Source organism: Oncorhynchus masou, chromosome 6 (assembly GCF_036934945.1).
Source record: "Oncorhynchus masou masou isolate Uvic2021 chromosome 6, UVic_Omas_1.1, whole genome shotgun sequence".
Classification (NCBI taxonomy): domain Eukaryota; kingdom Metazoa; phylum Chordata; class Actinopteri; order Salmoniformes; family Salmonidae; genus Oncorhynchus; species Oncorhynchus masou.
Window position 1 is genome coordinate 42,201,348 of NC_088217.1, and position 26,618 is coordinate 42,227,965.

General features: G+C 41.7%; 1 protein-coding gene across 5 annotated transcripts in view; it reads right to left on the reverse strand.

Annotated features, from left to right (window-relative positions):
- LOC135542073 (calcium-dependent secretion activator 1) overlaps positions 1-24,761 on the reverse strand; it is a 186,757-nt gene extending 161,996 nt beyond the window's left edge. For all 5 annotated transcript variants that reach the window (XM_064968710.1, XM_064968708.1, XM_064968709.1 and 2 more), the window contains exon 1: positions 24,423-24,761. In XM_064968710.1, the coding sequence (XP_064824782.1) occupies positions 24,423-24,761 (339 nt within the window). The remainder of the gene's footprint in view (positions 1-24,422) is intronic.
- Positions 24,762-26,618: the final 1,857 nt, after the last annotated feature.

Consider the following 26,618-nt stretch of genomic DNA (forward strand, 5'->3'; position numbering starts at 1 on the left):
AAGTTTGGATAAACCTCCAGGTGACTACCTCGTGAAGCTGGTTGAGAGAATGTCAAAAGTGTGCAAAGCTGTCATCAAGGCAAAGGGTGGCTACCTTGAAGAATCTCAAACATAAAATATATTTTGATTTGTTGAAAACTTTTTGGGTTACTACATGATTCCATATGTGTTATTTCATAGTTTTGATGTCTTCACTATTATTCTACAATGTAGAAAATAGTAAAAATACTGTATGTGTCAGAGACAGGATGTGTGAGCATGTGTAGTATGTGTGGGTGTACTGCACATGTGTGTTGTGTTCCTGTGTGTGTGTGTGTGTGTGTGTGTGTGTGTGTGTGTGTGTGTGTGTGTGTGTGTGTGTGTGTGTGTGTGTGTGTGTGTGTGTGTGTGTGTGTGTGTGTGTGTGTGTGTGTGTGTGTGTGTGTGTGCGTGTGCGTGTGCGTGTGTGTGTGTGTCCATGCGTTAAGTGTGAGTGTGTGTACAGACCCTGGCGAGGATACAATACTCACTGACTGACTGGCTGCACAGTAGAAAACTTGACATGGCACCTTGTCCTCATGAATAGGGAACTATTGAACCAGTTTCACAACAAAAGACTTTAAGCAAGGAGAGCATGAGCAAGCTGACACTACCATCACACACAAAATCTTATGCTGGATTTCCATATCACACAATCGCTCTATTCACAAACAAATAGTAAACTGTGTGTTTACTCACTAAAACATGCAAGATCTGCCTTTGATTACATAATTTACAAAGTTTTCTGTTCCATTATTGGTTGTTGCATTGTTAAACGCATCGTGCATAAAAAAGTGATTCCCAGGCTAAATCTACACTATAGTTGTGTCACGTTCTGACCTTTATTTCCTTTGTTTTGTCTTTATTTAGTATGGTCAGGGCGTGAGTTGGGGTGGGCAGTCTATGTTTGTTTTTCTATGTTTGGTTTCTGTTTCGGCCTGGTATGGTTCTCAATCAGAGGCAGGTGTCGTTAGTTGTCTCTGACTAAGAATCATACTTAGGTAGCCTGGGTTTCACTGTTGGTTTGTGGGTGTTTGTTTCCGTGTCAATGTTTGTCACCACACAGTACTGTTTCGTTTCGTCACGTTTCTTTTGTTATTTTTGTGTTCAGTGCTTTGTTTGATTAAAGTTATGGACACTTAACATGCTGCATCTTGGTCCGATCCTTAGGAGATCTACCGTTACAAGTTGTTTACCAAGAAGACAGTGGCCGAATTAATGTTGACTTAAATCAGCTTGAAAATCTATGGCAAGAACTGAAAATGCTTTTCCAGTAACATTTAACATCCAATTTGACAGAGCTTGAAGATTTTTGAAAATAATAATGGGCAAATGTTGCGCAATCCAATTGTGGAAAAATCTTAGACACTTACCCAGAAAGACTCACAGCTGTAATCTTTGCCAAAAGTGCTTCGACAAAGTATTGACTCAGTGGTGTGAATACTTATGTAAAAAATATTTCTGTATTGCATTTTCAATAAATTTGCAAACATTTTTAATCCATTCAGAATTGAGGCTGTAACCCAACAAAATGTGGATAAGTCAAGGGGTAGGAATACTTTCTGAAGACAATGTACGTGATTAAATTAGTCCGTTTTCAACAAATCAACTGTTTTAGACTATTGTATTTTAACCAAGAAAGAGAAATAAACAAACAAAATTGATTTTTAACAAAGGCTTCAAGAAATCAGTGTTTTGAGAACAGGGTTTGTAGTGTAATGGCTGGAGGTGGGTTCGCCTCCCAGAGGATTATTTAGTTTATAGTTTTGACAGATCCCTACCGACACACACACACACACTTATTTTAATTTATTAGGTGGCTCTTATGAGATGTACGCCAACCCTAAGGTACTACCTGGGAACAGTGCTTTATGGCAGAGTGGTGGATTCTGGGAATGCACCTCTCACAGAGAAATGCAAGCTGGCCCATGTGGAACTGACAAACAACTTATACCAATTCAAATGCACCCGGTAAACATGGCACTTTGCACACTATCGATACTTAAAATGTATGTTCTGATCCAAATCTGTGAGTTCTCTCACCGGTTTTAATATTTATACTACCATTTATAAATGAGGACATGTGCTCTTTTACTGGAGTTGGACAGTGGTGTACGTAAGATATGTGTAGCTGAAGTTTAGTATTCAAGGGTTTAGAGCACCGATCCAATTTCAGATTTGTAATTATGTCTATCATTTCTCTTAAGAGTTTTGTACTTGTCTAATGACTTTGTATTTTGCAGGTGTTTCTCAACAGTTTTTCATTCTTACAGTGTTATGTCTAGAAGCAACGACGGCTCAGCCGCAACAGCTCAGCCACAAGGTCATAGAACAGGACAGCCGAGTGTTGAAGAGCGTAGTGTAGCGAGTAAAAATCATCTGTCCTCGGTTGCAACACTCACTTCTGAGTTCCAAACTGCCTCTGGAAGCAACGTCAGCACAAGAACTGTTCGTCGGGAGCTTCATGAAATGGGTTTCCATGGCCCAGGATCACCATGCGCAATGCCAAGCATTGGCTGGGGAGGTGTCAAGCTCGAAACCATTGGACTCTGGAGCAGTGGAAACGTGTTCTCTGGAGTGATGAATCACCCTTTACTATCTAGCAGTCCAACGGACAAATCTGGGTTTAGGGGATGCCAGGAGAACGCTATCTGCCCCAAGACCTAGTGCTACCTGTAATGTTTGGTGGAGGAGGGATAATGGTCTGAGGCTGTTTTTCATGGTTTGGGCTAGGCCCCTTAGTTCCAGTGAAGGGAAATCTTAACGCTACAGCATACAATGACATTCTAGAAGAGTATGTTTTTCCTGTTTCAGCATGACAATGTCCCCGTGCACAACGCAAGGTTCATACATTAATGGGTTGTCGAGATTGGTGTGGAAGAACTTGACTGGCCTGCACAGAGCCCTGACCTCAACTCCATAGAAAATCTTTGGGATGAATTGGAACGCCAACTGCCAGCTCGGCCCAATCACCCAACATCAGTGCCCGACCTCACTAATGCTCGTGGCTGACTGGAAGCAAGTCCTGCAGCAATGTTCCAACATCTAATGTAGCGGAATGCCATCCCAGAAGAGTGGAGGATGTTATAGCAGCAAAGGGGTGACCAACTCCATGTTAATGTCCATGATTTTGGAATGATGTAACGGAGACGCTGAGAGTCGAGAAGCAGGTGTAGGTGAAATGTTTAATAAAACAACAAACATGGAACAAGACAACAGTATCGTCTACGCATAAACACAGGAACAATACTGACTGGGGAAAGAACCTAGGGGAGTGCCAGATATAGGGGAGGTAATAAGTGAGGTAATGGAGCTCAGGTGTGCCTCATGACGATGTGCAGGTGCGCGTAATGATTGATGCCAGGTGTGCGTAATGATGGATCCAGGACCGGTGGTTAGCATACTGCCGATGTCGAACACTGGAGGGGAGGGGCGGGAGTAGACGTGACAAATGTGATGTTCAACGAGCAGTTGACCACATACTTTGTCCATGTAGTGTATATATATAAATAATGGGGCTGTTGTATCATTGTTGTGTCACCATCCTTTACCTCAAAAATAATTTGAAGTACATACATAACTTTAAGTGACATATTTTGTCAGCATGACTGAACTGTCCATTGATCAGCAAAGCAATTGATAAAACAGGACCATGTTTGAAACACAAGTGGTTCTGAGCTTATGCCAATATTACACAGGTAAGCTAATAGTTACAGAAATCAGGAATGTAGACAGGCTCTATCTACCTGTATCTGAGCTACTGTGTCCAACAAACCACCACCTGTTGTTATGTTGGGCACCTACTGACCAATGATAAAATTAAAAATGACCAATGCTAAAAATAGAATTGTACATATATTGCTAAAATAAAGAAATACATTCATACACCACATTACTACAAGACAAAACAACTCAATCAAGCATGATGGTCTTGTAAGTATAATAGTGAAGCTTGCTTTCATTTAATAAAATAAGCATGAAAAGGTAGTGTAATGGAATAATACTGTGGTGTGTGAATAATCTAATACTTTATCTTGTATGCAGTACACCTCACATTATTGTGGAAGCACCTCCTATAAGAGCATGAATTAGTCTATTTGAGAAGGTTTTCATCGTAAGCAACCTGCATACACATATTTTGAAGTACAATAACAAAATAACTACTGTAGTAGGTCAAAGTTGTGTGCTGGAAACCTTGGTAGAGCCTGGGTAGAACAGGCATTGTGATGCTCATGTGAATTTCCTTTATTTTTTGGCTTCAGATTATGCCTATTCTAAAACATATTATTTTAAGACATTTAAATTCCAGAAACTCTCATTTATTATACACCACTCACTCGTGATGTCTAAGAAAGGCATAAAACCCTGTAACCAATGGACAAAAAAAGATACATACTGTATCTCATTGCCAATTTTGAAGCAGGACTACTGAATCTCTTTCTCTCCATCAGTACAGGGAGCAGCCGAGCATATTTGCATGACACAGCTGGCTGTGCTAATGCTAAATGAAAAAGACACATTCGCAGCACTTGTCTCTGGGGTTTTATTGGTCTAGCTTTGGACGGCAGAGAGATAATAGAAAGCATACTGCTGTTCAACATCATTCTTTGTTTCTCGTGCACCACGTTCCTCTGAGACAAATACAGCTGGGCAGAGAAGTGGACTTTCTCTCCACCAAGGCAGTATCCCACGGTAATTAACGCGAGAGGAGGGATGGTCCTAGCTCTGTCCCGTTACCTGTCTCATACGTCCCAGAGTAGGCTGAGCGGAGATGAAGCAAGGCTGGACCAAAACTCTTAGAGGCTTTCCATCCTTTCCTCCCCTTCATCCGTTTCTTTATATCCTTTCCTTACGTTTACCTCTGATATGCTGAAATTACTGTACTGGTTAAACTCCTAAGAGTAAGGCCCTAAACATGTTGCTTGTTAAAGCAGGGAGGGTAAGTGGCCATGGACAAAGGTGTCGGCTGAACAAAGAGATGAAAATATCAAAAGGGAGCCCTTGTTGGCTGGAGCTCTGTATCTGCTGATCTGACAGCTTTGTACTCACTGGAGGCTCCTGAAGAGAGATGGAGAAATGAGATGGAAGAGGAAGAGAAAAGTGGATGAGAGAAGCAGGGGAGAGGAGCAGGGAAGATAAGCAGAGGAGAGGGTGAAGGAGATATGCAGGAGACAAGGAGCAGGGTAGAGGAGGGCAGAGAGAAGCAGAGGAGAAAAGCAAGGATAAAAGTAGGGGAATGGTAGAGGAAAGGCGGTGAGGACTGGAGAAGAACAGGAAAGGAGCAAGGGAATGGTCAAGGAGAGGAGGAGAGGTGCAGAGGAGAGGAGAGGAGAGGAGGAAAGAAAAGCGGGGGTGAGGTGTGACGGTGTTGGACTGGTTTCATCCAGGCCTATTGTGGTGAAAAAGAGAACAGATGGCCTGATTGTGTTACTGTACTGCATCAGCCTCACCTGTGTGTACTAATCCCCCAGGCCTGATTAGAAGGCTTTGGAAAGAATGGGGAATAAATAAAAGACAAAAGGGAGCAGGAGGTTGTTACCATACTGCAGTGCCTTCTGCATTTAACTATCGCTCCATGTTTTCAGTAATTGGCATGGGATGCAATATTTTTGAGAAGTGGTTGAAACAAGAGAGCTAGTTAGCATATTTCATTATAGATCAAGGGCCTTGCATGGCTTATGCCTAATTAGAAAACATGTTTTGAGGAAACAAGTTTCAAATAATCTGTCACAGCAAAAATTCACTTTAGCTTGATGCCTAAAAAGACAAAGACTTTTGATTTGCCCAAGCAATATGGCCCTATTAACACAACAGATGCTAATTTTCTCTTTTTAATAAGTCCACATTTTTACTGTGGCATTTGAGGGATAGCGAGCAAGTGAGAAAGCATCCAGCCGAAACATTGAGTAAATGACTTGATGACTATTACAATCACTTTCATACAGAGGCCTTCGAGGTATATCGACTGCTGGGAGCAAATGAGCACCAATTCCAGGCTGAAAGCTCGCTGAAAGACTACAGTTGCTCACATCAACACCATCATGCCAGAAACCCTAGACCCACTCCAATTCGCATATTGCTCCAAAAGATCCACAGATAACGCAATCTCAATCGCACTCCACACTGCCCTTTCCCACCTGGACAAAAGGAACACCTATGTGAGAATGCTGTTCATTGACTACAAAATCAAAATCATAGTGCCCACAAAGCTTATCACTAAGCAAAGGACCCTGGTACTAAACACCTCCCTATGCAACTGGATCATGATTACCAGGATCCAGTTGTGTAGGCAACAACACATCTGCCACGCTGATCCTCAATACCGGGGCCCCTCAGGGGTGCGTACTTCGTCCCCTCCTGTCCTCCCTGTTCACCCATTAAGTTTGCTGATGACACAACAGTGGTAGTCCTGATCACCGACAATGTTGAGACAGCCTATAGGGAGGAGGTCAGAGACCTGGCAGTGTGGTGCCAGGACAACAACCTCTCCTTCAATGTGAGCAAGACAAATGAGATGATCGTGGACTACAGGAAAAGGAGGGCCGAACAGGCCCCCATTAACATCGATGGGGCTATAGTGGAGCTGGTCAATAGTTTCAAGTTCCTTGGTGTCCACATCACCAACAAACTATCATTGTCCAAACACACCAAGACATTTGTAAAGAGGGCACAAAAACACCCTTTACTCCTCAGGAGAATGAAAAGATTTAGCATGAGTCCCCATGAGTCCCTCTCCTCAAAACGTTCTACAGCTGCACCATCAAGAACATCCTGACCGGTTGCATCACCGCCTGGTATGGCAACTGCTTGGCATCTGAACGCAAGGTGCTACAGAGGGTAGTGTGTACGGCCCAATAAATCACTGGGGCCAAGGTTCATGCCATCCAGGACCTATGTACTAGGCGGTGTCAGAGGAAGGCCCAAACATTTTTTCAAAGACTCCAGTCACCCAAGTCATAGACTGTTCTCTCTGCTACCGCACGGCAAGCGGTTCCGGAGCACCAAGTCTAGGTCCAAAAGGCTCCTTAAAAGCTTCTACCCCTAAGCCATAAGACTGCTAATAAATTGGCCACCTGGAGTATTTACATTGACCCCCCCCCACCACTTTGTTTTTACAGTGCTGCTACTTGTTGGTTAAGGGCTTATAAGTAAGCATTTCACGGTAAGGTCAACACCTGTTCTATTCGGCGCATGTGACAAATCAAATTGGATTTGATTTGAGATGAGGTAATGTCCCAAAGGTAATGGTGAGAGACAGCTGAGCCTCCAGCCCTGCATATTGGTCTAATGGAGCAATCCACAATGACTGCATGAGAAGAAAAAAAGAGTTAAAGAGATCAAATTTGTTCCTGGGAGAAATTACATGTTTTCCTGAAACTGAACCAACAGAGTTTAGTGATCGGGAACACAAGATAGGATATTTTGAGATTGATGTTAAGAGATCAGATCAGAGTGAGTTTATTGAGTTGGGTCAGGTCAGACCAGGGTCACATCCGTTACTGTGGCTTCATTGGTTCGGGTAAGGTCAGGCCAGGGTCAACAGCAGTAATTAACTGACCTTTATCTTAGGGTGGACCATTGTTTGACATGGACCACCATGTGTCCATATACTCATTACAGTAATGTGGTGAAGATACTTTAAGTCTCCAAATAGACTAATAAGTATGACAACTTATTCCAGGAGAGCTATCCCTCACCACTCATCTCCAGAAAATGTCAAAATGTGCAAAGAAGAGGCTATAAAAAATAAATAAATAGAGTCGCACACTATATACAAGCTCCCAGTAATTTATTGGGTAAACCACCGGCGCTTCGGCATCACTTTGACTTCTTCAGGGTAATGTAATGAAAGTTTGAACCAGAACCACCCATCAGACTGCAGGGTGTACTTTATGAGAGTCACTAGTCTAGAGAATGCCAAATTGTCTGGTGTATTTCATCATGCAAGAAAAGGATCATAACATGTTATCACCAGGAGAAATCAGCACCTGCAAAGCCTTGCTTTGGGAATTCCCATTGGAGGTTCTCTTTCAAATACTAGTTGCAATGTATCAAATATGGGGATTCACTGTCGGGGGAACACTATGAAGATCCAATCACACAACGTCTGTCGGAGACAGACAAGTCAAGTGGCGCATATGGTGAGTAAGAGCGCCACTCACCTGTCCTCTGGTAATTCTCGCCTTTCTTCCTTGTGGAAGAATCACTACGGCTCCTGAAGCTCTCCTGAGCATGACTAGAATCCTGGCTTCCTACTTAACTGTTCTCATGCGAACCGCGAGATTAACGCTGCCGAACAAAGGACCTTACCTCCTGTCGATACTGTGGAGTACTGACTGAAAGGAAAGTTTTTGTTTAAGTAGAATTTATTTTCTACTTCTCAGTCTTCGGTGTTAGCTAGCATTACACGGCTAGCTATCGAGACTTGATTAGCACACACTGCAATGCTTAAGCTAACTTGGCTAGCTCGCTGGAAAGCAAGTAAACCACATTCCTACTTGCACATATGTTAGTATTAGCTCCCTTTTCTCGTCTAGTCTAATCTATGTTCATTTGTTTGTGTTAACTTGACCTACCTGAAGCAGAATTCTGCCACCACACAGTTCCCTTCAGCTAGCACTATGCTGGCTACAGCACACCTTAGCCACAAGGTAGCTGCCAGCTAGCCAACCCACACAAGCATCCCTACCTGCACACATCGTAGCATTGCTAGCTCTCTTTTCTCGTCTAGTTAACCTACGTTCACTCGTTGTGTTAGTTAGATCGACTGGTTTAGCCTCGCGGCTTCTCCTTTGAGGTACTTTACCAACCCGATGTCGAGTCCCCTTCGGGTAGCACTGTGCTAGCTACAGCACACCTTAGCCACAAGGTAGCTGCTAGCTAGTTAATGCCTTACAAGCCTTGTGGCTATAGCATTCACTTTGTGCTCACGCTAGCTAGGTATTAGCCTTGTGGCTTTATTCCCAACTAGCTTACGCCTATTTAGAGCCTTCCACTTGTGGCTCCATGATTGCGAGGAAGGATTTTCACCTATATCAACTGCGCGACAACCCTGAGTCCTACGAGCACTGCAAAATGCTGACTAGAGCGGGTTTTGAGGATCAAAGAAAAGGAAGGGTTTCTCCTGTTAAAAAAATTATTGGGTTCCCCAGAGTTCCTTCTATACACCTAGTGTATGGTAACAGGTGGTGCGTTTTTGAGATGTAGTATTACCAAGTACAGATCATTCCTTACCTATCTATCGAAGGTTTTATGCTTTCTGCAGGTCCTTTTTGAACAGGGGGATGGTTTTTTCTCCACTGTTTAGCCTCTATCTCGGCCTGCTATAGGTTTCGACAATAACACAGCAGGAACTTCCTCTGTTATGTCGTTTCATGAAGGGAGCATATTGTTTCTGCTCAGTATCCAAGCCCTTAGCTCCATCTTCGGACCAGTCAATTGTGCTTGAGGATATTTCACTGCAGCCTTTTTTGATATGAAAAGCATGGAGATAATATCTTTCCTGAGAGGCACAGCGGTCTAAGGCACTACACCTCAGTGCTAGATGTGTCACTACAGATCCTGGCTGTATCACAACCGGCTGTGATCGGGCAGCGCACAATTGGCCCAGTGTCGTCTGGGTTAGGGGAGGGTTTGGCTGGGGCAGGCTGTCATTGTAAATAAGAATTTGTTCTTAACTAATTTGCCTAATTATATAAGAGGATTGAAAAAAATATCTCTCCTTCTTACTGTCTTACTAATGGCCCTTACGTCTGCAAAGCGAGGGAATGAGCTGCACGTAGTGTTCACCATTCATGCCTACAACAGCCCCAGGGTTATCCAAGGTGACCTTGTTACGTAACACTGCCTTCATGCCTAAGGTCAATAAATATTTAATGTCTCACCTTAGAGATTGTGGCTTTCTACCCGCCGTCCTTCACCACTATGGAAGAAGAGCGTCTCCATCGTTTATGTCCAGTACGCGTGTTGCGCATTTACTTGGATATGAGAGTTTTACACAAGGGCGACCAACTCTTCGTTTCTTGGGCACCTACTGCACCTCCCTGCAAGGGAAGGCCCATCTCTCGTCAACGGATAGCGGAAACTATTATATGTACTTATAATAGCAAAGGTTTACAGCCCCCGGAGAGCCTGAGAGCTCATTCCATCATAGGTATGGCTATCTCTTGGGCACCGTTTACAGGCATCTCTTTATATGAGATTTGCGATGCGACATGTCGGGCCGCTCCTCATTCATTTATGAGGTTTTACCGACTGGAAGTCACTGCACCTCTGTTGGCGCATACTGTCCTCAGTGTCAGAGCCTCTGAGGGGTAATGCTGTTGGTACTATCATGGCTTCGGAGAGCATGTCAGAGACACGGAGTTGGCCATATTCCCATAAGTATTTGAAAGAGAACTTAATGTTACTTTCTTAACCCTGGTTCGCTGATAATATGAGTGAGATGTATCATTGCATGCCCCTGCTCACAGGAGCACAAGGAATAGAGGCATGATTAGTGATCTGTCCCTAGAGAATCCCCATATGTGATACATTTCACTTATATTATCAAAGATCCGGGTTACGAAAGTAACTTTGAGTTTCCTCCTCCTGAGACCCAGCAATTAATTTTTGTCCACTCTAATGGAGATTAGAGGCCATACATGCCAGTGTGTTAAGTCATGTTGTACCATTAAGAGGCCATTCTGGTCTTTTCAATAATATCACGTGTGGGGGTGTGACCTGGATGACTTTGTTGTTTATATATTTAAATATATGGTGTGGAAATACATTTTGTCAGCATCCTGTGGTAGCTAGTAAAATATATTACAAATGTATTTCATAAATATGGTCACATCTGAAACACAAAATATAATGTAATTACCTCTGTGAAAATAATGAATTTGAAAATCAAATTGATACATACAATGCAAAATCCTTCACCTCCGATATCAATTTTAAGACTCACAAGTTGACAGTTACCTTAGTTATGTTCTTAATAAACGGAGTAAAAACTCACAGGCAACTAGTAAAGCTCAAACCAAGTTTATTCACCCACTGGGTCAAACAGCTGCATAAGACAAAGACATATTCACACAAGCACTGGTATCTCCTCCTTACACATCTGAACAGCCAATATATCTTTGTTGCTAGACAGGACTTTAGTGATGTCTGTTCTTTCTCACTTTATCTGACCTGACCTCTGCCCAAATTCCTCACTTCTCCCCAACTCACGGCTGTCATGTTGACTTGTACCAGACTGTTGCCCTTCCATAGGATACTGGATGTCTAATAATAACATGTCCTGACTGAATGTAAACGAATGTAAACGAGTCAATGAAAACATTCCTTGCAAGAAGATGAATTAGAGTTTAATGTTTATGAACATACTTAAAATTGATACTTACAATGCAGATTCCTTCACACTCAGTGTCAATTTTCAGACTTACAAGTTGACAGTCCCTGTGGATAATGCAGACAGAGAGTCAGTGAAATTATTCACACAAGATGAAGAATAATTAAATAAGGGGTTAATGTTCATGAATAAATTTTAACTTAATTGGGAACCAGCTAGCTAAATTATACAAAAAACAACTTATATTGGATCGGTCTGTCCATAGGCAGCTGAGGCTCAAGACCAGAAGGATCCACTGCAGGAGGGGAAAATAGGAATATATTTTGCTAAAAATAATCTAGTTAGCTAGCCAGTTCTAACAGACAATCGACCCTTACTAAAGCTAGCTAAGTTAGCTAGCTAGCTTGCAACACATTGCTTGGCTAACCAAGACCATTTAACAATTATTTTGTATTTTGTTACATTCAAATAATTCTACTGAACTCTACTTAACTTTCATTTTCAAAAACAAATCTTACCTTGGTCAGCTAGCTGTATTAACAATCTCAATGAAAACTCTTGCTTGCAGTTGATGAAATTATCTTCTTCCTCTGTCACTCACCGGATTAAAAACATATTTTAAATCAAGGTTTTGAATATATAATCAAATACATCCCTGTTTACATCCCTGTTAGTAAGCTATTATCCTTAACCAATATAACCCATCCACATAACAGGTGTGGCTAATAAAGAAGCTGATTAATCAGCATGATTATTACACAGGTGGACCTTCTGCTGGGGACAATAAAAGACCACTAACATGTGCAGCTTTGTCACACAACACACTGCCACAGAGGTCTCAAGTTTTGAGGAAGTGTGTAATTGGAATGCTGACTGCGTGTCCAGCTCTGGTGACTGAATGTCCACCAGAGCTGTTGCCAGATAATTTAATGTTAATTTCTCTACCATAAGCCACCTCCAACGTCGTTTTAGAGAAGTTGGCAGTACATCAAACCGGCCTCACAACCGCAGACCACATGTAACCACGCCAGCCCAGGACCTCCACATCCGGCTTCTTCACCTGCAGGATTGTCTGAGGAGGGGGAGGGAGGTGCTGAGGATTATTTCTGTCTGTATTTCTGTCTTTTTCCACATTTGTGGGGGAAAACTCATTCTGATCGGCTGGGCCTGGCTTCCCAGTGGGTGAACCTGGCTCCCAACTGGGTGGGCCTATGGCCCACCCCTGCCCAGTCATGTGAAATACATAGATTAGGGCCTAATGAATTTGTTTCAATTGATATATTTTTTTCTATGAAGTGTAACTCAGTAAAATCTTTGAAATTGTATATTTTTGTTCTGTATATATTTTTGTTGGACATGTTTACTCACCACCAACAGAGAACACCTTCCATTACACAATATTATCGATATAACTGTGTCGCTACTGAAATACATCGCCTTCTCCAATATTCTCTGGCAAAAGCTCTGGTGGACATTCCTGCAGTCAGCATGCCAATTGCACTCTCCCTCAAAACTTGAGACATCTGTGGCATTGTCACGCCCTGGTCTATATTTGTTATGTTATCTTCATTTATTGAGTCAGGCCAGGGTGTGACATGGGTTTATTTGTAGTGTGTTTCGTCTTGGGGTTGTGTGGGGTGTACAGATTGGTCTATGGCTGCCTGAGGCGGTTCCCAATCAGAGTCAGGTGATTATCGTTGTCCCTGATTGTGAACCATATTTAGGTAGCCTGGGTTTCACTGTGTGTTTGTGGGTGATTGTTCCTGTCTCTGTGTTTGTTGCACCAGTCAGGGCTGTTTCGGTTTTTGACGTTTGTTGTTTTGTATTGTTCATGTTTTTTCATCATTAAAGATGTATCGAATGAACCACGCTGCATTTTGGTCCGATCCTTGTTCCACCTTTTCGTCAGAGGAGGAGTTGGAAGAAACCCGTTACAGGCATTGTGTTGTGTGACAAAACTGCACATGTTCGAATGGGCTTTTATTGCACCCAGCACAAGGTGCACAAGTGTAATGATCATGTTGTTTAATCAGCTTCTTGATATGCCACACGTGTCAGGTGGATGGATTATCTTGGCAAATGAGAAACGCACACTAACAGCATTATAAACAAAATTCTGCACAACATTTGAGAGAAATAAGGTTTTTGTGCGTATGGTACATTTATGGGATTTTTAAATCAGCTAATGGAACCAAACTTTACATGTTGCATTTATACTTATATTCCATATATATATATATATATATATATATATATATATATATACAGTACCAGTACCATACATACAGTACCAGTACCAGTGGAAACACCTACTCATTCAAGGGTTTTTCTTTATTTTACTGTTTTCTACATTGTAGAATAATAGTGAAGACATCAAAACTATGACATAACACATATGAAGTCATGTACTATCCAAAAAGTGTATTTTATATTTGATATATATTTAATATTTGAGATTCTTCAAATTAGCCACCCTTTGCCTTTGACAGCTTTGCACACTCTTGGCATTCTCTCAACCAGCTTTCCATGGAATGCTTTTCCAACAGTCTTGAATGAGTTCCCACAAATGCTAAGCACTTGTAGGCTGCTTTTCCTTCACTCTGCAGTCCAACTCATTTCAAACCATCTCAATTGGATTGAGGTTGGGTGATTGTGGAGGCCAGGTCATCTGATGCAGCACTCCATCCCTCTCCTTCTTGGTCAAATAGGCCTTCCACAGCCTGGAGGTGTGTTGTGTCATTGTCCTGTTGAAAAACAAATGATAGTCCCACTAAACGCAAACCAGATTTCGCCATCACATCTGGTTTGCGCCAATAAAAAAAAGATTAAGATGTGCAAAAGAACACAGACACTGCCTAGAAGGCCAGCATCCCAGAGTCGCCTCTTCACGGTTGATGTTGAGATTGATGTTTTGCGGGCACTATGTAATGAAGCTGCCAGTTGAGGACTTGTGAGGCGTCTGTTTCTCAAACAAAACACTCTAATGTACTTGTCCTCTTGCTCAGTTGTGCACCGGGGCCTCCCACTCCTATTTCTATTCTGGTTAGGGCCAGTTTGCACTGTTCTGTGAAGGCAGTAGTACACAGCGGTGTACAAGATCTTCAGTTTCTTGGCAATTTCTCGCATGGAATAGCCTTCATTTCTAAGAACAATAATAGACTGACAAGTTTTAGAGGAAAGTCCTTTGTTTCTGGCCATTTTGAGCCTGTAATCGAACCCACAAATTCTGATGCTCCAGATACTCAACTAGCCTAAAGAAGGCCAGTTTTATTGCTTCTTTAATCAGAACAACAGATTTCAGCTGTGCTAACTTAATTGCAAAAGGGTTTTCTAATGATCAATTAGCCTTTTAAAATGATAAACTTGGATTAGCTAACACAACATGCCTTTGGAACACAGGAGTGTGTATGAGTGCCGCCCGATAGTAGTGGGTGAAGTATGGTTTCAACATGTTGACATGACACAGCTGGGTTTTTATCCTACTCTCCGGTGTGGCGATGATGTAATCATCAGGAGGCAGTTACTCAAGCTTTGTAGATGAACACATACAAATGTAGCTTTCTGCGCATATAAAGTGAGGTCCAACCTACCATTTGGTACAAGGTGCAATGGTGGGTGAGTGACTTGGCATTTGTAATAAAGCACAAGGATGCATGATAAACAGAGTCCAGTCTGTGAGACGGAGGAGGCTGCATGCATATACAACAAGTCACCATATTCAATTACAGAGGGAAAAGTAACATGAACAAGCTTCTTTCTAGCCATAAGCGGGAAGCAAGCATTTTACGAAAATAAAAACCCAATTTCAATTTAAGCTTCCTCACAAGATTTTCCATACGAACTTTAAAGGACAACTTGTCATCCAACCATATACCTGGGTATTTGTAGAATGATACTTTTTCAATGGATTAGCCACCAGATGTGACAATGCTAACCTTCTCTGGCTGAGTGCAAGCTCAGGTAAAGGTCATGAATTTAGTTTTTTGTACATACAACATCTTCGGCGAGATTCGTGACAGCATCTGTGGGATCTCCACCCTTTAGCAGTGGGAGTTCATAAGCTGATTTCCAAATGCTGGGTATGGAATTGTTCAACAGACTCAAGTTGTAAATGTGATCCACAGGTTCAGTAATAATAGCAGCTGATACCTTTAAGAGGTAGGGATCCAGGTTATCTGGACCTGCAGACTTTTTAGTGTATATTGCCTTTAGTGCTTTAAAGACCTCAGCATAAGAAACAGGCTCAATGTTAAAATGGTTCACGAGGGCCTATTTCATAAACTCAGCAACAACAAAAAAATGTCCCTTTTTCAGGACCCTGTCTTTCAAAGATAATTCGTAAAAATCCAAATAACTTTACAGATCTTCATTGTAAAGGGTTAAAACACTGTTTCCCATGCTTGTTCAATGAACTATAAAAAATTAATGCACCTGCACCGTGGAACGGTCATTAAGACACTAACAGCTTAGAGACGGTATGCAATTACGGTCACAGTTGTGAAAATTTAGGACACTAAAGAGGCCTTTGTACTGACTCCGAAAAACACCAAAAGAAAGATGCCCAGGGTCTCTGCTCATCTGCGTGAACGTGCTTTAGGCATGCTGCAAGGAGGCATGAGGACTGCAGATGTGGCCAGGGCAATAAATTGCAATATCAATACTGTGAGACGCACAAAACAGCGCTACAAGGAGACAGGACGGACAGCTGATCATCCTCGCAGTGGCAGACCACGTGCAACAACACCTGCACAGGATCGGTACATCTGAACATCACACCTGCGGGACATGTACAGGACGGCAACAACTGCCCGAGTTACACCAGGAACGCACAATCCCTACATCAGTGCTCAGACTGTCCGCAATAGGATGAGAGAGGCTGGACTGAGGGCTTGTTGGCCTGTTGTAAGGCAGGTCCTCACCAGACATCACCGGCAACAACGTCGCCGATGGGCACAAACCCACCGTCGCTGGACGGCCCACGAAGTGTGGTGTCAGGAAAATAACCTCACACTCAACGTCAACAAAACTAAGGAGATGATTGTGGACTTCAGGAAACAGCAGAGGGAACACCCCCCTATCCACATCGATGGAACAGTAGTGGAGAGGGTAGTAAGTTTTAAGTTCCTCGGCATACACATCACAGACAAACTGAATTGGTCCACCCACACAGACATCATCGTGAAGAAGGCGCAGCAGAAATTCGGCTTGTCACCAAAAGCACTCACAAACTTCTACAGATGCACATTTCGAGAGCATCCTGGTGGGCTGTATCACCGCCTGGTACGGCAACTGCTCCACCCACAACCGTAAGGCTCTCCAGCGGGTAGTGAGGTCTGCACAACGCATCACCGGGGGCAAACTACCTGCCCTCCAGGACACCTACACCACCCGATGTTACAGGAAGGCCATAAAGATCATCAAGGACAACAACCACCCGAGCCACTGTCTGTTCACCACTCTATCATCCAGAAGGCGAGGTCAGTACAAGTGCATCAAAGCTGGGACCGAGAGACTGAAAAACAGCTTCTATCTCAAGGCCATCATACTGTTAAACAGCCACCACTAACATTGAGTGGCTGCTGCCAACACACTGACTCAACTCCAGCCACTTTAATAATGGGAATTGATGGGAAATTAGGTAAAATATATCACTAGCCACTTTAAACAATGCTACCTAATATAATGTTTACATACCCTACATTATTCATCTCATATGTATATGTATATACTGTACTCTATATCATCTACTGCATCTTTATGTAATACATGTATCACTAGCCACTTTATCTATGCCACTTTGTTTACATACTCATCTCATATGTATATACTGTACTCGATACCATCTACTGTATCTTGCCTATGCTGCTCTGTACCATCACTCATTCATATATCTTTATGTACATATTATTTATCCCCTTACACTTGTGTGTATAAGACAGCAGTAGTAGTAGTAGTTTTGGAATTGTTAGTTAGATTACTTGTTGGTTATTACTGCATTGTCGGAACTAGAAGCACAAGCATTTCGCTACACTCGCATTAACATCTGCTAACCATGTGTATGTGACAAATAAAATTTGATTTGATTTGGACCAGACAGGACTGGCAAAAAGTGCTCTTCACTGACGAGTCACGGTTTTGTCTCACCACGGATGATGGTCGGATTCACGATTATCGTCAAAGGAATGAGTATTACACATCTCACAGCAAGAACTGGCAAATCTGATGCAGTCCATGAGGAGGAGATGCACTGCAGAACTTAATGCAGCTGGTGGCAACACCAGATACTGACTGTAACTCTTGATTTTGACCCCCCCCCCCCCCTTGTTCAGGGACACATTATTCCATTTCTGTTAGTCACATGTCTGTGGAACTTATTCAGTTTATGTCTCAGTTGTTGAATCATGTTAATGTTCATTCAAATATTTACACATGTTAAGTTTGCTAAAAATATACGTAGTTGACAGTGAGAGGGTGTTTCTTTTTCAGCTGAGTTTAGTTTACTGTAACAGAGCTGACATTAGAGGCCTGGGCACCAACATTATCAAACACTGAACCAGCAGATATGAAGTTAAAAACCGCTACAATATCGGCTTCATCCTTTACATTTAAGAGGTTTTATAGACATTCCTAGGAAGACTCATAGCTGTAATCGATGCCAAATGTGTTTCTAACATGCATTGACTCAGGGAGATGAGTATGCATGCAACGACTATATTTTAGTTATTACATTTTTATAAATATTTTTAGTTAATTTGAATTTTTCTTCCACATTGGCATTACAGAGTATTTTGTGTAGACTTGACAAACAATGACAATTAAATCAATTTTAAAACCTCTTAAATGTGAAGTCCCCATATTTTTGTTTAAATTAAATCCAGTCTGGTATGAGAATGGTAGCCCCTATCTGCAAAAACAGGGTGTCTGTGGAAAGCTGACTATCTTGGCTATTGATCGGTGCCTTCAAATCTTTGGAAATTACTTACTACCATATATGGGCATACGAATATATCAGGGCAGGCCGATAACCTTATTTCAAGATGACTGCTACCAACATTCCTTAGCGTTGTGGAGCATAAACTAAATAAACACGGAATATGTTGATACAAACTGAAAGCCGGGACTCCACAGATCATGAGGATGTCTTATGTGTCTGCCTGTGACCAACTGTTATTGATCACCAGCCCCGAGAGTCAAAATGTTTATTTTACACAACATTGTCATCAAACAGCAAACATCTTACAACGTAAGTTTCGATTTGGTCTGTGTTTGAGCTATAGGTATCAAATGAAACCTTAGGTTGTTAGGAACAAATCTAGCCTATTGACTATTGACTAAAATATGTTGCCAGCTTACGCGCTGTATTCATCCCTATCCCCTGTATGTCCCCCGACACCACCACAATGTTTGAGAGAGGTTGGTGATGTAGAAATGTTGTTTTTATAGTGAACAATAACTTTTAGGCACATCCAGTGTGTAAAAACAATGCAATTACCACATTTGGAGACTTTGGAGAGGTTAAAAGTACACTTGAATCTACTCTGGATACCCCATAACACCACCACAATGTTTGAGTGAGGTTGATATGGTAGAAATGTTGTTTTAATACTGAACAAATAGCATTTAGGGATTGCAAATATGTAATAGCACTGGAATTATCTAATTTACAGACATATACCACTTTGGAGAGGTATAGAGACACTTGTAAACTAGCACTTGCGAAAATATAAACTCTGTGATCTCCATCTTGCTAGCTACTATTTTGTATTTATTCAAGCGGTTAAAGTAGTAACGTAGCCAGTGACGTAGTTCCTCTATGCCAAAAGAGTCCACCATTGAAACCAGACCCTAGTCACTGATTTTGCAAAGTGTCGGATTTATGAGACTACAGCGATGACCTTTTAACTCCTTTCTCCTTTCTGTTGACGCCAAAATGGCGGCTATTTCTTTGGCTAATTTGGGTTCTGAGCGCCGTTCTCAGATTATTGTTTTCCCGTAAAGTGTTTTTGAAATCTGACACAGCGGTTGCATAGGGGATACGTTTATCTTTAATTCTGTGAATAACAGGTGCATCTTTTATCAATGTTTATTGTGAGTAATTCTGCAAAATCACTGGATGTTTTGGAATCAAAACATTACTGCACGTAACGCGCAAATGTAAACTGAGATGTTTTATATATACAGTGGGGCAAAAAAAGTATTTAGTCAGCCACCAATTGTGCAAGTACTCCCACTTAAAAAGATGAGAGAGGCCTGTAATGTTCATCATAGGTACAATTCAACTATGACAGACAAAATGAGAAAAAAAATCCAGAAAATCACATTGTAGGATTTTTTATGAATTTATTTGCAAATTATGGTGGAAAATAAGTATTTGGTCACCTAAAAACAAGCAAGATTTCTGGCTCTCACAGACTTCCTCTGTAAGAAGCTCCTCTGTCCTCCACTCGTTACCTGTATTAATGGCACCTGTTTGAACTTGTTATCAGTATAAAAGACACCTGTCCACAACCTCAAACAGTCACACTCCAAACTCCACTATGGCCAAGACCAAAGAGCTGTCAAAGGACACCAGAAACAAAATTGTAGACCTGCACCAGGCTGGGAAGACTGAATCTGCAATAGGTAAGCAGCTTGGTTTGAAGAAATCAACTGGGAGCAATTATTAGGAAATGGAAGACATACAAGACCACTGATAATCTCCCTTGATCTGGGGCTCCATGCAAGAGCTCACCCAGTGGGGTCAAAATGATCACAAGAACGGTGAGCAAAAATCCCAGAACCACATGGGGGGACTTAGTGAATGACCTGCAGAGAGCTGGGACCAAAGAAACAAAGCCTATCATCAGTAACACACTACGCCTCCAGGGACTGAAATCCTGCAGTGCCAGACGTGTCCCCCTGCTTAAGCCAGTACATGTCCAGGCCCGTCTGAAGTTTGCTAGAGAGCATTTGGATGATCCAGAAGAAGATTGGGAGAATGTCATGTGGTCAGATGACACCAAAATATAACTTTTTGGTAAAAACTCAACTCGTCGTGTTTGGAGGACAAAGAATGCTGAGTTGCACCATACCTACTGTGAAGCATGGGGGTGGAAACATCATGCTTTGGGGCTGTTTTTCTGCAAAGGGACCAGGACGACATGGGGCCATGTATCGTGAAATTTTGAGTGAAAATCTCCTTCCATCAGCAAGGGCCTTTTTTTAACCTTTATTTAACTAGGCAAGACAGTTAAGAAGAAATTCTTTTTTTCAATGACAGCCTGTTCAGAGGCAGAACAACAGATTTGTACCTTGTCAGTTCAGGGGTTTGAACCTCCAACTTTCCAGTTACCAGTCCAACGCGCCAACCACTAGGCTACCCTGCCGCTTTAATTTGCATTGAAGATGAAACATGGCTGGGTCTTTCAGGATAACAATGATCCCAGACACACCACCCGGGCAACGAAGGAGAGGCTTCGTAAGAAGCATTTCAAGGTCCTGGAGTGGCCTAGCCAGTCTCCAAATCTCAACCCCATAGAAAATCTTTGGAGGGAGTTGAAAGTCCGTGTTGCCCAGCAACAGTCCCGAAACATCACTGCTCTAGAGGAGATCTGCATTGGAGGAATGGACCAAAATACCAGCAACAGTGTGTGAAAACCTTGTGAAGACTTACAGAAAACGTTTGACCTCTGTCATTGCCAACAAAGGGTATATAACAAAGTATTGAGATAAACTTTTGTTATTGACCAAATACTTATTTTCCACCACAATTTGCAAATAAATTCATTAAAAATCCTACAATGTGATTTTCTGGATTGTTTTTCTCATTTTGTGTGTCATAGTTGAAGTGTACCTATGATGAAAATTGCAGGCCTCTCTCATCTTTTTAAGTGGGACAACTTGGCTGACTAAATACTTTTTTGCCCCACTGCATATATGCACATTATCGAACAAAACACACAATACGTGTATAACATGATGTCCTATGAGTGTCTGATGGAGATAATCAAATGTTAGTGATTCATTTTATCTATATTTCTGCTTTTGTGACTCTATCTTTGGCTGTGAAAAATGTCTGTGTGTGTTTTTCAATTTGGTGGTGATCTAACATAAATATATGTTGTGTTTTCGCTGTAAAACACTTTAAAAATCAGACACTTTGGGTAGATTAACAAGATGTTTATCTTTCATCTGCTGCATTGGACTTGTGAATGTGTGAAAGTGTGTGAATGTGTGAAAGTTAAATATTTCTAAAAAAGATAAACTTCTCCTTAATGCAACCGCTGTGTCAGATTTCAAAAAAGCTTTACCAAAAAGCACACCATGCAATAATCTGAGTACAGGGCTCAGACAACAAAACAAGCCATACAGATATCTGCCATGTTGTGGAGTCAACAGAAGTCAGAAATAGCATTATAAATATTCACTTACCTTTGATGATCTTCATCAGAATGCACTCCCAGGAATCCCAGTTCCACAAGAAATGTTTGATTTGTTCGATAAAGTCCATAATTTATGTCCAAATACCTCCTTTTTGTTTGCGCGTTTAGTACATAATCCAAACTCACGAGGCGCGGGCAAGTCCAGGCGAAAGTTCAGACGAAAAGTCATATTACAGTTCGTAGAAACATGTCAAACGAAGTATAGAATCAATCTTTAGGATGTTTTTATCATAAATCTTCAATAATGTTTCAACTGGAGAATTCCTTTGTCTGTAGAAATGCAATGGAACGCAGATCGCTCTCACGTGAGTGCGCGTGATCAGCTCATGGCACTCTGCCAGACCCCTGACTCAATCAGCTCTCATTCCCCCCTTCTTCACAGTAGAAGCCTCAAACAAGATTCTAAAGACTGTTGACATCTAGTGGAAGCCTTAGGAAGTGCAATATGACCCCATAGACACTGTATATTCGATAGGCAATGACTTGAAAAACTACAAAACTCAGATTTCCCACTTGGATTTTTTTCTCCGGTTTTGCCTGCCATATGAGTTCTGTTATACTCACAGACATCATTCAAACAGTTTTAGAATCTTCAGAGTGGTTTCTATCCAAATCTACTAATAATATAATATACTCAATACTGCCCCCAGTTCCAAAGAAGTTAAGGAAAACAGCCCTAATGTTGGAAACAAACATCATTATGTTGCTTTTTAGAGTCACATTCATTTATTTTCCAAGCTATAGACATCGTTACAGTAGTTGGTTAGCTCGCTAGCTGATTTGAGCCATATTAGCATAGACGTGGCATCAGTCAAAACAAGACATGGTATCAAGAACAAGATAAAACTAGCTGAAACGAGTCACCTACCATTCCCCACAAGGCAGCTTCTTGTCATTGTTGATTGTTATCTGGCCATCCAGAATCACAACACACAGACTTCTGCCCCATTGAAGCGCGCGCATCGTTTTCATGATGTTGTCAGCTAACCAGTCTATGGCACACAATATTTTACATACAGCAGGTTTTTAAAGGACCAAAGAGTTTGGTCTGCTTTGTGTTTTCATTTTTGTCATGGAAAATCGAGTATCACAATATCCCGATACTGGCATTGTCACAAACATGTCCAGTACACTGTAAATTATATGGTGTTTTTTAAAATTATAATCAGTACAAAACTTTTTACTGCAGCATACTGTAAATTATGGGGCATTGTGAGAAAGGGTTATAGGCAGGGAAATAATTGTTGTATTTTGAATGATACTGTAATTCCATCCAACAGAATATTTTTTATTTTACCAGGCAAGTCAGGCTATATCTGTTGCACCCGTGAGTGAGAATGCTGTACCAATTTAACTCCTATGTGGTTATAATGCCCCACCAATTAAACATGTTTAGGGGAAAAATTGGAGTAGCAGCAAGTCCTGAACCTTAAATGGTTGAGCATTTTTCTATGTCCTTTTGGTCTGTTATGTTGTGTAGTCACTGCCAGTTTGGAAGCCTTTAAGGCCTTTAGAAGTGCAAGTGATATAAAACACAAAATATTCATTAATATGCTCTAATGTTTCTAAACACTTTACTTACCAGCCAACCTGCTTGCACCAATCCCTTGCAGTTACAGTAAAATACTGTGAAATACAATCCCCTCCCCTCAACAAATGTAAATAATTCATCCATTCATTCAATAATTAATTAATTCCGATTACGGTGGAATTTACTTTTTTACAGTATAATACAGTATGTTTTATGGCTTTTTACTGTGTCATTACACAGTACTTACTTTAATACACTATTTATATTGGGCTCCCGAGTGGGCTCCCATCTGGTGCAGCGGTCTAAGGCAATGCATCTCAGTCAAAGAGGCATCACTACAGCCCCTGGTTCAAATCCAGGCGATATCACATCTGGCAGTGGTTGGGAGTCCCATAGGGCAGTGCACAATTGGCCCAGCTTCGTCTGGGTTTGGCTGGGGTAGGCCGTCATTGTAAATAAGAATTTGTTCTTAACTGACTTGCCTGGTTAAAAAATATATTAAAGTTGGTGTGCTGTAATATGACATACAGAACTTTACTTGTTACTGTAAAAGTCACGATAACCGCTTTACAGTGTACATACATTAGTCTTGGGCACAGAAACAACAACAAAGCAGCCACCTCACCACTCATTTGGTAAACAGCTAAGGGATGAGGCTGGAGAAATGTAACCCCTCTCAAATTAAAAAACAGAACTATGGATGAAAGGACTGACCAAACATTAGATCAAATGTATAGTTTTAACCATGTTTTGAGGATATACAGTGTTTGTTTACAGTGTTTACAAAGATAGGAGTAAAACAAGCTTATATTTTGGGGTTCTGATGGGGTACGACAGCTAAAGTAATTTATAAGTTATACTCTTCAAGAATGGGAATGCCTATATATCATTAATTTAATAGTATGGAGCAATTACAGATTTTCCCTTTGAGGAAACTATGTGACAGTGCAACTGGTCACTGACTAGTTTTGCTGTATTGAAATATGCCTTTCCTGGATCTACTGTCTTTCCAACACCAGCAGCATCAGATGAGCGTTCGAATTGTGCATGTGTGTGGTTGGCTCGGTTCTAATAAAGACTTATGTACCAGTGAGTTTATGATCTACAGTGGTCTTACCTTCTGTTGTCGTCTTGCCATGTCGGTGGGTTGCTTGGCATTAAAAGGATAGGCAATGCAGCGCATCACAAAGACATAGAGCTGGAGCCTCTTCTTTCGCTCTTCCTCCTCCCTCTGCATCTTTTCCAGATCATCTTTCTCCTTCTCGCTGGCCGCCGAGGGGCTGGGGTTGGACGCACAAGCGCTGCTTCCCCGGCTCGAGGGCTGGAGCCCACCAGAACTGTCGGTGGTCCGGCTGGGTGACACCCGTGCTCCCCCGGTCTTTGGTGCCATCACCTCTTTGCCTTCTTCTTCCACTATCTCATCCGCTTCCTCTTCACTTGAAGATGGGTCCAACATATTGTTGGTATTGGGTGGAGACTATCTAGACAGGGGAGAAAGCGTAGACCAATGTGTCTCAGTGCCACGGGAGGTTTTTTCGAAGAACGACTCCGTTTAGAGACAGGCTATCTGTGTTGCGTTGGCAACGCCAGTGAGGGAAAAAAGTAGAAAAAAATCCAGATAAACTATATTTATTGAGGAGAGGAATTACGAAAGCGCGCGACTGATGTTGAACGAGAGTAGCTCAAACTGTTCGCACAAAAAGTGACTGAATTCGAACGAAAGAAAATTGTAGTTGCTTAGGCTACGCGTTTTCAGCGTTTTAACTCTCCAGTCACCGTCGGGGATTTACTAGGATGCTATCTATGAGAACGGGAAGGTGTCGGATGAAAGATAGAAAGAACGGACAACCATCGACTTTCACTTATTTTCCTGATGCGATTTGTCAATAGAAAACTATCGATGGCCGCTTCCTGCTAAACAACGCGCGGATTGGGAAGATACCACTGGAAGGTACCGGGAATTTACCGTCGTTCTGAATCAGAAAGCAAATTATAGCTGGGGGTGGGGGTGCAGTTGACGCTGTTGCTGCGGCAACCGATTCAGTCCATCCACCTGATGATCTGAGACTCGGAGATGCATCTCCAACGGAGATTTCACCAAATAAGCCTATTTCAACATCATTATTTCTTTATTCAGATTTAAATCCGCCAATATCATTTATCCACGTTATCCATTTATCCCTAACACGTGCAATAGTCAGGCTAGAAGTGCATGATTTCATTGACTATTAATTACATGTTTTTTGTTTATGATAGTGCCAATGTTGTATGGTAGCCTAGGCCTTATATAGCCTAGACTTGTCCCTTCTTATTAATAATTAATTATGTAGCCTAGGTAATAGGTTATGCATCAGAATTATTATTATTTATTTTTTATGCATCATAATTAATGCATCAATCATCAATACTGACAGCATAATATCTGTCCTGGAGCCTCTTTCCATGGCTGGTCCTGGGATAATTCCAATCTAACACAGGACAGCTATAATTTCTGTTTAGAGAGGATGTGGGTCTATATAGCCTCCTTATGGCCGCGTCCCATCCCTCCAAAGACAGTGCCAACAATTTACCCTTATGGCCAAGGCTTCTGGGGCTTTTTACCGTAAATCACAGACAGTGTCACCAGCAACGCACCCCCACACCATCACACCTCCTCCTTATGCTTCACCGTGGGAACCACACATGCTGAGATCATCCGTTTACCTACTCTGCATCTCACAAAGATGGAACCAAAATTGTTTGGAACCAAAATTCTCAAATTTGGACTCATCAGACCAAAGGACAGATTTCCACAGGTCTAATGTCCATTGCTTGTGTTTCTTTGGCCCAAGCAAGTCTCTTCTTCTCATTGGTGTCCTTTAGTAGTGGTTTCTTTGCAGCAATTTGATCATGAAGGCCTGATTCACATAATCTCCTCTGAACAGTTGATGTTGAGATGTGTCTGGTACTTGAACTCTGTGAAGCATTTATTTGGGCTACAATTTCTGAGGCTGGTAACTCTAACACGGAACCCAAAACGTATGTGCGCGTGCGCCATCGTGCATACATTTATTTTGTTCCCCCACACCAAACGCGATCACGATACGCAGGTTAAAATATCAAAACAAACTGAATCAATTACATTAATTTGGGAACAGTTCGAAAAGCATTAAACATGTATGGAAATTTAGCTAGCTAGCTTGCAAATGCTAGCTAATTTGTCCTATTTAGCTAGCTTGCACATGCTAGCTAATTTGTCCTGGGATATAAACATTGAGTTGTTATTTTACTTGAAATGCACAAGGTCGTCTACTCAGATAATTAATCCACACAT